General features: G+C 51.5%; 1 protein-coding gene across 1 annotated transcript; it reads right to left on the bottom strand.

The window, feature by feature from the left end:
• Positions 1-2,243: 2,243 nt before the first annotated feature.
• LOC101779999 lies at positions 2,244-5,193 on the bottom strand. Its single transcript, XM_004966543.1, has 3 exons — positions 4,872-5,193; positions 4,582-4,774; positions 2,244-2,448 (listed from the first exon to the last, which is right to left on the bottom strand). The coding sequence occupies exons 1-3, from the start codon at positions 5,191-5,193 to the stop codon at positions 2,244-2,246; spliced, it is 720 nt and encodes a 239-aa protein (XP_004966600.1).
• Between the last annotated feature and the right edge of the window lie 8,791 nt (positions 5,194-13,984).

The raw sequence follows: 13,984 nt of genomic DNA, 5'->3' as shown, positions 1-13,984 counted from the left end.
TTGACTCGTGTCAAGGAATAGAATCGAACAGAAGTACTAATGAGCTGAACGCACTAAACTTGCATTCAGGAAAATGGTATTTACTTTACTCCTTATTTAGATGGATCTCTATTTTGAAACTTTTGAGGCCATGGAGCTCCTTTACTTTTTCTCTCTCTCTTTTTCCTCTTTGTCTTTTCAGTAGCTCAAGGACTCTTTCCTTTTTCTCCTTGGGAGGCATCACACTCACCTTGCTAGTTCAACCATCCTGATCCTATGGCCGGTGCCTTTATTGGCACAAAGCTCAGTCACACTAGATATAGGACTAGTAAGGATCTTCAAGAGATGAAGACCCAAGATTAGGGAGGACAACTCAGCAAGGCAATGACTCTATTTGTCGATGCGAAATATGGCCGACAAATAATTATATGTTGTTTTGTCGTTGCATTGATCAGATGTGGCCTAGCACTCAATGACACAGGATCTATACTGGTTTGGGCAATGTGCCCTACGTCCACTTAGGGGATCGATCATCGACTTTATTCCTGAGCCCAGGTGCTCAAAGTTTGCAGTGGGGGACAAAGGAGAGGAGGAGGAAGAGGGGTGTCTGAGCCCTGGTGTAGGTGGAGCCCAGACGTGAGCTAAGCGATGGAGGTGGAGTGCGCTAAAAGTGAAAGTATGTGCATGTGCGTCGGTGTTCTGTTGTTGTGTGCTTCATTCGTTTGTTGTGCCTCTCTTTCGTATGTGTGCATGTGTACGTATGCTCGTGTCCAGAGGGGGAGGGGCCGCGCCATTTTATAGCACAAGGGGGTGGCCCTTACAGCTCGGGAGAAGAAAGAGAGAGTGGGTGTACGGGCACTGCCTAGCCTTATCGAACCCCTTGCCGGCGGATATGCAATGGCCTCCCTTCTTGGACCCTATTCTCCTCATCAAGTCATCATTTTACTACATCAGGCCATCACGCCATGGTGTCAGGCCACTATGCCGTAACGTCGAGCCGTCATGTCGTAGCGGGTAGGTTTATGATGCTACTGTGCAGATGTGCGCAGGGCGTGGTGCAGCGTGGCTCCACGTACAGCCGGCTGACCTGGGAGATGCCTTGTTATCTGTCCCACCTGCTCCCCAAGCCCACTCCCGGTGGCCATCCTTGGTCGGGGGGTCGTCGCAAGTGGTACGGCGGGAGCCTGGTCAGGAAAACGGGCCGGGAGTGCCCATCTGAGCAGAGCTGGTCGGAAGACACTGGTCGGGGTCAGACTATGGTCCCACCCCTGGTGCACTCCGTTTGGTTGGTTCATCGATCAGTCCTCCTGGTCGGGGAAAGCTGGTTGGTGGCTGGGCCGCGGCTTTGGCCTACCTATACGTAGTCAAGCCAGCCCAAGTATTTGCTATCGCTGCACCCTTTGTTGGGCTAAATCTTACGAGAAATAGTCTTGTTGGGGACCCCAGGTCTATGGACCCGTCAAGAGCCCTCGAGCCCCTTTGGGACTTAGTCGAAGTCGCGAAGGGGCTGAGCGTTGGGAAGTTATGCTGAGGGGAGATATGCTCAGGGGCGTCGCTTGTTTTTTGTCTCATATGAGGACCGACTGGTCCCCATTGAGAGGATCAGCCCCTTATCCAAGACGATACGGACGTAGCCCGCGTGAAGCTATACCGTCGCCTCATGGCCCGGTACTTTCCCTCGATTTTCGGCATGAGGTATGAAAACCATCATATCAGGGCACGACGCCTTTAATGCGGGGTGCCGAAGGGTCACCTTGGTGTCAGGCGCTTTTACCGCACGTCCATGGGTGCGGATGGAAACCGCTCCCAGATTGTGGCCATCTGCCCGGCTATAAATAGGGGGGTTGCCACGTTCGGAGTCCCCATGGCTTGAGTTGTAGATGCCATGGCTCAGACCGTAGATTCGGTAGGTTTGAGACTCCTGCTCTTTGCCCTAGGCGGCTTTGGCTGCTCCACATGATTGCCAAAAGAATTCTCGTAATAGGCATTCCTCGTCTTTCACTTAGCTTCTCCCTGTGCGCTCGGATGTCATATTGTGGGAAGAACTCTCATAATATGGATCCAGTGTGTAATAAGGGGTTGGATGAGAGGACAAGGGAGCCACCTCAAGAGGTTGGGAAGACAGGGCTTCCTCATCCTCCGTGCCGCGATTGTACCCTGGGTCACCGATCGCCGGAGGTCATTGATTTGACCTTCCGAGTGCTCGACCCTCATCTCGCCGTCCTCGTTTGCTACACGTGGTGGTGCGGTAGAGGAGGTGCTCATCAAGATGAAGGCGTCGGTGCTGGTTCACTAGGAGTTAGTGAGAGCCAGTTTGCCCACGATACCAAGGCGCGGTACTCGTACTCCCTCTGCGTCTCTCCTCCCTTGTTATCTTGGTTGTCCTGGTTGGAGGAGGAGGACCCGAGGAACTTTGGAGGTAGCACCTTGCGCTCTCTCAATTTCCTCATCTTCCTCTCTACTTGGTGCCTTTTGTTCAGGGGGTGGAAATTGAAGAAAATCAGGCGAGGATGGGTCGACGAGCGAGGTTTTGGGCGCGGCCATTTTGTGCAGCCCGCACTTGTTTTCTTTGTTTTGGTCCCGGGTTGTAGGGTAATCCCTAGGTTGTGCCTACACGCTTTGCATGATATTGTAAGGCCTTCGGGTCCTTGAGTTCGCACGCTTTGTGTGATATTGTAAATGCCTCCGGCTTGTATTTTCATGTTAATGAAAAAGATTTTTTGTGATTTGTGTGTCCATCGCGCCATTGGGGTGGTTCCTAGATTTGAGATGCATTTTTTTCCTTCCATTCCCTTCCATTCTAGTCCTTGAGCAAGTATCGGCACCCAGTTCTCGATACGACGTTTGGTAGAGGTCGCAGGGGGCGCATCAGATCGGTTTCAATGCCCAACTTTCGAGGAGATAGCTGGCATGGGCCGCAGGAGCGTGCCGAGTTTTGCTAGGGTATCTAGTTTCCAGGGACTCACCCTTAGTCTGTGTTCTACTGGGTTCATGTGAGCAGACCTAGTGGGTCTAGCCCCCGAGCCTGCGGCCAACTGGAGAGTTGGTCAGAGGCTAAGCACTTGGTCGTTCTTTTTCAAAGGCTGTGGTTCGAACCATCCTCGTCCGTCAGGAGGGTGAGGTTTTGGTCGGAAGCTTTTGCCCGCATTTGTCCCGAATACGACTCGTGTTGTTAGTTGTGTCCCTGAGTTGGGATCAATCAGCTCGAGCCCCTGAGCCCAGTTAGACTCGGTCAGGATTGGTCGGGTTTCATGCATCACCCCGTTCTTGGTCTCCACGACCGGAGGGGTTGAGCTAATGCCGCTTGCCTTGATGGCTCGAGTGAAGCGCTCGGTGAGCTCGCTAACGGGCCTGTTCGAGTGGAATCCGGGTTCGTCGTTCGTAACAGGGTATGCATAGCCCGCATGGGGCATTCCATTGCTCCTCAACCCGCCTCCTAGTAGATGCTCGAGTCATTCCAGAGACCAACTCAGGTGGCCCGCTGGCCTCCCCTCGATGGAGATTCTGTGGGCACGGCTCGAGGTTGGGATTGAACCAGAAGGTCGAGATGGTCCCTAGCTGCTACTGAGCAGGTCGGGCGGAGGCCGCTGGGGCTCCATCTGCATTTGACACGAGGCGGCCTTGAGCCCTCCGCAGGTCATCCTTCTAACCTCAGTCGGTCGCAGCTCATTCTGGACAAGCCACTATTGCTTTGTGACACGACGCAAAGCAATTGAGATGTAATGAATGCAAATGAAATGAATGTATGGTGTATGAATGAATGCATGCATGTATGGCATGATGCAGATGAATGAATGAGATGTTTGCTCGCGAAAAAAGGAAGAGTAAATGGGGGGATTGGAAATGTTACCTTAGTCGGGGAGTTTCGGGCGTCGTCCCTTCTGCAGATTTAGTAATCATAGGGGCTAGGCTATCATTACTTATCCTAGAAATTCAAGCGACCAGTTGAGGGTTCCGCTGGCGGGTGCTACCAAGTGGAGTCCGTATCCGTCGTTCGTGATGAGGATGCATGCCCTGCATGCTACGTTTCCACAAGTATATATTTTTCTTAACTGGTCTTACTGTCTGACACCCGGTTCATCCCTTTCTTCTCGGACCTACCCGTTGACGTAGGCTGCAACCTTAAGAGCTCGGGCGTGGTCCGCTAGACTCAGTTGCTCGTAACCATAGTTGTGGCGGAGTCCGATCGGTCCGTGACCTACTCGGGGTAGTCCGAAGGGAAAGAAACCCTTTCGTTCGGGCGGGATGCATGATGATGCAAAAAGTAAAGAGGGGGTAGTGCAATCCCGTGGAACCCCCAAGCAACCTGGTCCAAGTGTGCTTGGCATGAGGTGCTTTTGGAGCAAGTGCATGAAAGAAACGATTGGAAAGGAAGCGAGTTAGGGAAAGAAACAACATAGCTGCTCGATGTTCCAAGTGTTCATGAGGATGTTGCTGTCTTGGTCCTTCAATCGGTAGGTGCCTAGTTGGATCACCTCGGCAACTGCGTACGGTCCTTCCCATGGTGGAGAAAGCTTGTGCTCGTCCTTGGTCGTCTGGGTCCTTCGAAGCACTAGGTCACCGACCTTGAGGGTTCTTCCCCGAATCTTTCTTCCGTGGTACCTGCAAAGGGTTTGCTGATAACGGGCGGAGCAGATGAGCGTCATCTGGCGTGCCTCCTCGAGCAGGTCTATCGCGTCCTGTTGGGCCTCCATGGCTCGGTCAGGGTCAAATGCTCTTCCCCTCGGGGCGCCGTAGTTGAGGTCGGATGGCAACACTGCTTCCGAGCGGTATGTTAGGAAGAAGGGGGTGAACCCTGTTGATCGGTTGGGGGGTCGTTCTCAGGCTCCAGAGAACCACTTGAAGCTCTACAACCCATTGCCCAGCGCACTTCTTGAGCCAGTCAAAAATACATGGCTTGAGTCCCATGAGGACCATGCCGTTGGCTTGCTCAACCTGGCCATTTGTTCGTGGGTGTCCGACCGAAGCCCAGTCGACCCTAATGCCGTACCGATCACAAAAATCCAAAAACTTCTTGTCGGTGAAGTTTGTTCCGTTGTCCATGATGATACAGTTAGGGACGCCAAATCGGTAGACGATGTCAAGGAAGAACTCGACAGCCTCTTGCGAGCAAATGTTCATGATGGGCTTCACCTTGATCCACTTCGTGAACTTATCCACCAGCACGGGTAGGTCGGTGTGACCGCTCGGGGCCTTTTTGAGGGGACCGACCATGTCGAGTCCCCAGACCGCAAATAGCCAAGTGATGGGGATGGTCTGGAGTTCCTACGCCAGCAGGTGGGTCTGTTGAATGTAGAATTGGCACCCCTCGCATCTGCAGGCCACCTCCTCTGTGTCGCGGAGCACCGTGGGCTAGTAGAAACCTTGATGAAAGGCTTTCCCGACCAGCAAGCGCGGGGCAACATGGTGCCCGCAGATTCCAGCGTGGACTTCATGAAGAAGCTGCTTCCCTTGGTCAGTCGGGATGCACTTCATGAGTACTCCCGACGGGCATCACTTATAGAGTTCATCGCCGATGGTGACGAATGTTTTGGCGCGTCGGGTGACCCCCTGCGCTTCAGTCTTCTCTAGCGGAAGGACTGCATCGAGGATGTAGGCATGTAGCGATGCTCTCCAATCGGTCAGATGAGCACCATTACTACCGTGTCGAGGTCGGAGCCCCTGAGTGCTTGGTCACGACTGGGCTGTGACGTGGCACCTGAGCCCCCGAGCAATTGGCCTGGGCCAGTCTATGCTTGGGGCGGACTCTCCCGTACACGGGTTGATGGTTCATGGAGGTCGTTCGTGAAGACCTCATCCAAAACCGGTTCCTGTCTGGCATCCATTTTCGCTAGAGTGTCAGCGATGTCGTTGTCCTTTCGTGGGACATGGTGTAGCTCGATCCCTCGAAATTTGTCCTTGAGCTTACGCACTTCTTGGCAGTATGATGCCATGAGTGGGCTTTTACAGGAGGACTCTTTCATGACCTGGTTGACCACAAGTTCGGAGTCATCACGGATGTAAAGTCAGGTCACACCGAGCTCGACGGCGATACGTAGCCCATTGATGAGGGCTTCGTATTTTGCAGCGTTATTCGAGGCGTTGAAGTGGAGACGAGTCACGTAGCAGAGTTTGTTTCCTTCTGGGGAGATCAGGACCACCCCAGCCCCCACGCCGGTTCCCATGACCGACCCGTCAAAGTACATCGTCCAGTACTCATGGGTAACGTTAGGGGTCAAGGATGGACTTCCGTCCACTTGGCGATGAAGTCGGCTAGGACCTGAGACTTAATCACGGTTCGGGGGGCATATTTGATGTTGTGCCCCATGAGCTCGAGAGCCCATTTGGAGATTTGTCCCACGGCATCGCGATTTCGAACGATTTCACCAAGCAGAAATGAGGTGACAACGATGACCTCATGCTCGGTGAAATAGTGCAAGAGCTTTCAATTGGCCATCAGCATGACGTACAGAAGCTTTTGTACCAAGGGTTGCGCGCTTTGGCATCGGTGAGTACCTCGCTGACGAAGTACACTAGTCGCTGGACTTTCAGCATGTGCCCAGGATCCTCCCTCTCTACAACGAGGACATCACTGACCACGTGGTCCCTTGCCGTGAGGTAGAGTAGGAGGGGTTCCCCTCGCTCGGGCGCGGCGAGGACCGGGGCTGAAGTCAACAACGTTTTGAGGCACTCCAGGGCCTTTTGTGCCTCTTCCGTCTAGATGAATGTGTCCTACTTCTTCAGGAGCTTGTAGAGTGGCACTCCCTTCACACCGAGCCGGGAGATAAAACAGCTCAGGGCGGCCAAGCACCCGGTGCGCCTTTGTACACCCTTGACATTGCCTATTGGACCCATGTTGGAAATGGCTGAGATTTTTTCAGGGTTGCCTTCAATGCTGCGCTCGGAGATGATGTATCCGAGCAGCTTTCCCTTCGGGACCCTGAACACACATTTCTCGCGTTCAATTTGACGCTGAACCTTCAGAGGTTCACGAAAGTGGCGGTCAAGTCCGCGATCAGGTCACCTGACCGAGCCGATTTTACTACTATGTCGTCCACGTAGACGGTGATGGTACCCTTCGGCCGTTCCGTCCCATTAGGCCGGTCAGGTGGGTCGATTTGGTCGGTGAAGCACCACTACATACACTGCTGGTAGGTGGCACCAACGTTCCTTAGACGGAACAGCATGGTCACGTAGCAATATGAACCATACGGGGTGTTGAAGGAGGTCGCAAGCTGGTCGGACTCCTTCATCGCGATCTAGTGATAGCCAGAGTAGGCATCCAGAAAAATAGAGGATCTCACATCCCGAAGTGGAGTCGACTATCGGATCTATGCGCGGCAAAAGAAAGTGGTCCTTAGGGCACGCCTTGTTTAGGCTAGCATAGTCAATGCACATTCTCCATTTCTCATTCTTCTTTTTTACAAGAACTGGGTTGGCGAGTCAGTCAAAGTGGTACACCTCCTTGATAAAACTGGCCTCCAAGAGCTTGGCGATCTCCTTGCCTATGGACCTACGCCTGTCATCATCGAAACAGCGTATGCTGCTTGACGGGCTTCAAGCCCGGGGTGATGCGTAATGCGTGCTCGGCGACCTCCCTCGGGATTCCGAGCATGTCAGCTAGCTTCCATGCAAAGATGCCTTGTAGAGGTGCTTGATGGGGAAAGGATGGTTGGTGTAGGGACTTTTCATCAACTTCTCGAAGTGGTCATTGCGGCCCTCCTGAAGTGGCTTTTCTGGCCGGTCGGTCACTGCAACTATAGCTGGGTGAGCCACTCGATGCCGCTCCTTCTTGTTCTTCTTCCCCTGTCGGGAGGAAGGGCCCGCGTCCTGGTCCTCACACTTGGCTTTGCCCTTCTCTTGGCCATCACTAAAGACCGCGTCGACCACCTCCTCACCGAAGGCATGGTTAGTGGCAATATCCAGCAAGTCGCGGGTCGTCCGGGGCTTGACGCAGCTAAGCTTGTGAACCAAGGACTTGTAGGTTGTCCCTCTAAGGAAAGCGCTGATGACTTCCATGTCGACGATGTTATGAAGGGAGTCGCATTGCCTAGAGAACCTGCGAATATAGTCTCGCAGGGACTCGTTAGGCTCCTACTTGCAGCTTTTGAGATCCCAGGTGTTCCCAGGATGCACGTTGGTCCCCTGGAAGTTCCCTACAAAGACCTTTTCGAGGCCTGCCCAGTCGCGGATGCTATTGGGCGGAAGGAATTTGAGTAGGCTCGGACAAACTCCCCCAGGCAGATGGGGAGGTACTGGATGATGAAGAGGTCATCATCAGCACCACCGGCTCGACAGGCAAGCTGGTAGTCTTCAACCCACACGCTGGGGTTCGTCTTCTCGGTGTAGTTGACGATGTTGGTGGGTGGCCGAAAACACTACGGGAAAGGCGCCTTCCAAATGTTCCGTCCGAAGGTCTGCAGCCCCAGTCCATTCAGGCTAGGGCTTTGGGCACTGTCTCGGTTGTTCTGATGGCGGGCACGCCTAGGGTGCACGTCCTCACACTCCTCGTTGGAGCGGTTGTGTGCCGCATCGGTCGCCTTTGCCGCCATGTGGTCGACGTCAGCTTCGTGTCGCGCCAGGCGTCGTGCGTGAATGACACTACGCACATCGCAGTTTTGCCGAACCCGTTCACGCATAGGCTGGCGCTGTGATGCCGGTGCTAGCGTTGGGGGAGGCTGAGGTGCTACCGCAGCACTATGCATGGTGCGACATGGCTATGGGGGAGAGTAAACCGAACGATTCGACTGCTGCGCCCCTACTACCCCTGTAGGGCAAGAGACCGCATGTTGTTGGTGCGAGGTGGAGCTCTACGCCGGCTGTACGGTGGTGGTTTCCCCCAGCGCCTGGAGGTTCCGGTGGATGGCCTGCTCCTTAGGGTCAGCTGACTCAGGGAGGCTACGTAGAAGCAACGCAGCAGCGGCGATGTTCTGTCCAGCCTGAGCGAACTGCGGGGATCATCCCCTTCAGCCATGATGTTGCGCTGGACCTGACGGGCGCGGCCTCGGGCTCCACTTCCTCGGTTGCGCGCATGAGGCGCAGAGTGGTCTGACGGGCGCGCTGGCGGCAGCGGTGGCTGCACCGATGGCGAGTGTTACCGCAGCGCATCACTATGCCCCTAAGCCCACACCTGCGCTTCTGCACGGTGATCCGACGGGGTACGAGTCTCGGCGGACTCCGCCACCTCAGGGACCGATTCCGTGGCGTCCGCCATGGCGCGCTCACAAGACGGAGGATGATCGAGCGCCATCACGTCACCATCGGTGGAGCTGTCGCTCTCAAGCAACTCATCATAAAGGAGCTCAAGAAATGATACGGGGGCATAGTCCATCATCCCCATGTACTCACACGGGGGGACAGACGGCGTCATGACCCTCTAGAGGTCCCACGCGTACGCGTTCACAGGGGACGATAGGCCGAAAGGAAAGAATCCTCACGGCGGGCCTGGCAAGGACAACGGAGGTCCCCTAGAAAGCTGACTGAAAGTGTTGACGAGTGAATACACCATGGTATCCACGTCGTTGGCCGTGGGGCTAGTGCCCAGCACGGACTCGATGCGGAGCGCAAGGGTTTCCACGTTGAGGTTGTCGAGTGGCTCGCCGGCAATGATGCGGGCCACCTTTCCAGGGGATGCCAGGGGGTTTGCCTCCTCACAGAGATGAAGTACGCTGAGCCAGTCAGCGATGAAGTCCAGGTTTCTGAAGTGGAAGGTCTGGAGTGGTTCGAAGATCGACGGAAGCCACGTCCCACCAAGAGCGGGAGCAGGGAACTCCAGCGAGCCAAAACAAATTGTATCGCTGATGATCACCATGCCAGCTACAGCAACGAGATGGGCCATCCGATGACCTGAAAATGAGAATGCAACGGCGTCTTCCCCATGGATGGCACCAACTGTCAGTGCGAAATCTGGCCGACAAATAATTATACGTAGTTTTGCCGTTGCGTTGATCGGATATGGTCTATCACTCAATGACACATGATCTATACTGGTTCGGGCAATGTTCCCTACGTCCAATTAGGGGGTCAGTCATCGACTTTATTCCTAAGCTCAAGTGCTCAAAGTTTGCAGTGGGGGTACAAACAAGAGGAGGAAGAAGAGGGGTGTCTGAGCCCTGGTGTAGGCGGAGCTCAGACATGAGCTAAGCGATGGAGGTGGAGTGCGCTACAAGTGAAAGTATGTGCGTGTGCATTGGTCTTCTATTGTAGTGTGCTTCGTTTGTTTGTTGTGCCTCTCTTCCGTATGTGTGCATGTGTATGTATGCTCTTGTCTAGAGGGGGAGGGGCCGCGCCCTTTTATAGCACAAGGGGGCGGCCCTTACAAGTCGGGTGAAGAAAGAGAGTGGGTGTACGGGCACTGGCTAGTCTTGTCGAATCCCTTGCTAGCAGATATGGTATGACCTCCATCCTCAGTCCCTATTCTCCTCATCATGTCATCATGCTGCTACGTCGGGCCATCACGCCATGGTGTCAGGCCACTATGCCATAATGTCGAGCCGTCACGCCGTAGCGGGTAGGTTTATGGTGCCACTGAGCAGACGTGTGCAGGACGTGGTGCGGCGTGGCTCCGCATACAGCCGGCTGACCCAGGAGTTGCCTTGTTATCCATCCCACTTGCTCCTGGGGCCCACTCCTGGCGGCCATCCATGGTCGGGGGGTTGTCGCAAGTGGTATGGCGGGAGCCTGGTCGGGAAAACGGGTCGGGGAGTGCCAATCCGAGGAGAGCTAGTGGGAGACACTGGTCGGGGTCGGACTATGGTCCCACCCCTGGTGGACTCCGTCTAGTTGGTTCGTCAATCAGTTCTCCCAGTCGGGGGAAGCTGGTTGGTGGCTGGGTCGCGGCTTTGGTCAACCTGTACGTAGTCAAGCCGGCCCAAGTATTTGCTATCACCGCGGTCTTTGTTGGGCTCAATCTTACTGGAAACAGTCCCGTTGGGGACCCCGGATCTATGGACCCATCACTATTAATTGCCTGTGTGAGAAAAATAAGCCCCTGTCCTCTTCTCCGTGGGCTTTATTCTGTTTGAAGGGGATTGGAGAGGGTTGGGAGGAATTAAATCCTACAAGTTAAAATCTCCCTCAATCCCCTTGGGAAGGGAATTAACCGAACAAGACCTTTCATTCATGCTTTTGTATAAAGTCACGGATTTGGTTCAAAAGTTCCCCTCTGCCAGAAGAAGGTCGTGCTTCTTCTTTAGAAAAGCCCCGAGAATGGTCATATCCCTATGGATCGTGATTAACCTTTGCTCACGGCATCGTCATTTGCCTGAGGTGTCGTAAGGATATGTGTTGCATGCATGGTGTTGAGAGATGAGGAAGGGCTGCCAAGCAGAGAAACAAAGACAAGGCAACGATGCCCCCATCAACTAAAACTAAGTCAATGCAACTATTTTGCAAGAAAAAATTATCAATACAATATATATGTTTCCCCATCCTAAAAAAGAAATTTTAGAATAGATTAACAAAAAGGTAAAATGATCTTGCTTTCGTCTTTGTAAGTGCTAGTAGTGTAGGGCAGCGACTAATCCAGCTGAGCCTAACAATTAGTATTAAGAAAAGGAGTTCCCTATATATTAGCCATATTTGTTGCTAACTAACTATTGCATGCATATTTATTTTGGAATGAATTTTTAATTACAAAATAGCTTGTTTTTTTAGTACGGAGGACTACTAAAAAACTGAGCATTCATCCCGAGGCTCAGTACCGGTTGCATTTGGATCTAGTACTAACGTGAGCATTAGTACCGGGCCTAACAGCTAGTTCCCGAGGCTGGCCGTGTGAGCACCTTTAGTACCGGTTGGGGGCACCAACCGGTACTAAAGGGTGCACATTAGTACTGGTTGGTTCCCCCACCCAGTATTAATGTGCCACTGGGCCTTTAGTATCGGATGAGGGAACCAAACGGTACTAATGTGCCGCCGGGCTTTAGTACCGGTTGGTGTCCCCAACCAGTACTAAATTTCTTCTTATACATCCGCCTCCTTCTTCCTCCTGCCTGAGCCATTCACCACAACTCGAGCTTCACCCTATCCATGGCGTCATAGCGGAGGTGCTACCGGATTGAAGACCATTTCTTGGGGATTTCACTTATTCAAGTGTTCTAAAAGTTAGAAACTTCATCCTCTCTCGATACATGGTTAGTATACTAAGTTTTATGCTTTACAGCTAGAGTAATTTGTGATTTTTAGAATAAGGTACAATGGAGAAAATTTTCATTTATATGAATGTGTTATTTAGAGCTCATATTTGTGATTTTTAGAATAAGCTACATTTTTTTGGATGCTATATTTCGTATTAGTCAAAGATATTGATATGATGTTAGAGGAATAATTTCATAGTTTAGTATTTTTCAAATATGAGCGAAATAAATTATGGCAAATGTGAGCGAGATAAATTGTGGACTCCTCCGCGTGGCACGCCATTCCTCTCCTTCCTCACCATCTGAACCAAACAATCAGCTTCTGCTGCTGTACTAGTCCAGTAATCCTCTCCAATCCGGCCTACAAATACGCACCACCCCAGTAACCTGCTCCAGGCCACAAGCTTTTGCATCTCTGAACTCTTAGCCCTCCAAAACTTCCCCCACGAAGCTTTATCCCCCAGCTCTCTACAGCCTGCAATACCATCAAGGAGTGCTTACCCGAAATCCAGAAACTGAAAGTAGCTCTCATCCTTATGGAGCTTGAGCCCCTGGTAGTGGTAGTTGTCCCCTTCCTCGTAGAATCAGAGCTCTTCCATGGCGAAGTCGTTGAGCCCAATCCAACCAATTGATTGCCTCTCTCAAGATGCTTTTGGAGTTTGATCAGAACCTTCTACAATTCGCCAAAGATACAAATCTCACCACAACTCAACTTCAAGGGGAGGATCACAACCCAAAGCACCCTGGGGCTGCTAAATGGAAATATGAGTACGGGAAAATGCTTCTGTGACCACAGTTGGTGGACTGTCTTCCAACGAAGATGTACAAGTTGCACCAATGGTACATGGAGGCTTCAGCCAATGGTTTCTTCATGCTCGAAGTTCGGATTAAAGATCAACATTATTTTCGTGGGGAAAACAGTATAAATGTGCTGCTGGAGGAACTATATTACCTTTACAATCAACACACACTTGACAAGTCACTCATCAATTCCTAGGATCTATAAGTCTTTAATTTGCTCTAACTTCAAAATTCCCTCTCTAGTCATTGTGCGATGTCTTAACTCCTATTTGATTTTGTATCATGCAGGATGAAGATTCAAAATTGTCTGAGGAAAGGATACTATGATGTAGGCTTCATGGACCCCGATGTTGTAAATGAGTCAACTCTAAGAGATAAACCAAATCAGACATTGAAGAATATATATAAGTTCCTCGACAAGCAACATTACAAGAAGTACATACTACTACCGTACAACTTCAAGTGAGTGTGTTTCCCATCTCTTTCTTTTTTGAACTAATAGTTAAACATAAGACTAACTAGCTTTGGTTGTACAGCTTCCATTGGATACTCATTGTTGTCATGCCTAATATGAGCACAGTAATTGTCATGGACTTTTTGAGGAAACCAAGAGATGAATACAAAGGCCTCATAGATGTTTTGAACAAAGCATAGGCTCGATTTCGTAGAAATCATGTGGGTGAATTCAAGGAGGAACTTTATTGGAAGACTGAGTTCCTGATATGTGTTGAATTTTCACATCATGTGACACTTCCTTAAACACAACAAATATTTTATAACTTTTTTTGCCATATATATAGTGTTGGAGACAGGAGCCGGGGAATAATTTATGCAGATACTATGTATGTGAGTTCATCTATGGCTTTGGAGGTCCAAAGCGTATGACCGACCACGAATTAAGCGTACGTATACAAAATTATTAATAATAAATTAGTTCTAATTGTGCAAACACATTGATCTACTATATATATAATAACCTTTGCCAATGACACAGATGATGTACAAGAAGGAAAGAGTCCTCGACACAAACTGCATCAGGGCAATTCAAGAATAACTCTGTGGATTTTTTTGGACGTGGTAGTAAATCC

The sequence above is a fragment of the Setaria italica genome, chromosome IV (assembly GCF_000263155.2).
Source record: "Setaria italica strain Yugu1 chromosome IV, Setaria_italica_v2.0, whole genome shotgun sequence".
In the NCBI taxonomy this organism is placed as follows: Eukaryota; Viridiplantae; Streptophyta; class Magnoliopsida; order Poales; family Poaceae; genus Setaria; species Setaria italica.
This window is presented reverse-complemented; position numbering and strand designations above follow the sequence as displayed.

Excerpts from the sequence above, each read along its gene's own strand:
- LOC101779999 (XM_004966543.1), bottom strand. The coding sequence starts at position 5,193 with ATGGTCGGTCCCCTCAAAAAGGCCCCGAGCGGTCACACCGACCTACCC. Across the intron at positions 4,775-4,871 it reads CCTCATGGGACTCAAGCCAT|GGTTCACCCCCTTCTTCCTA; the intron begins GTATTTTTGACT and ends ACCGATCAACAG. Across the intron at positions 2,449-4,581 it reads TATCAGCAAACCCTTTGCAG|GCACCAAGTAGAGAGGAAGA; the intron begins GTACCACGGAAG and ends CCTGAACAAAAG.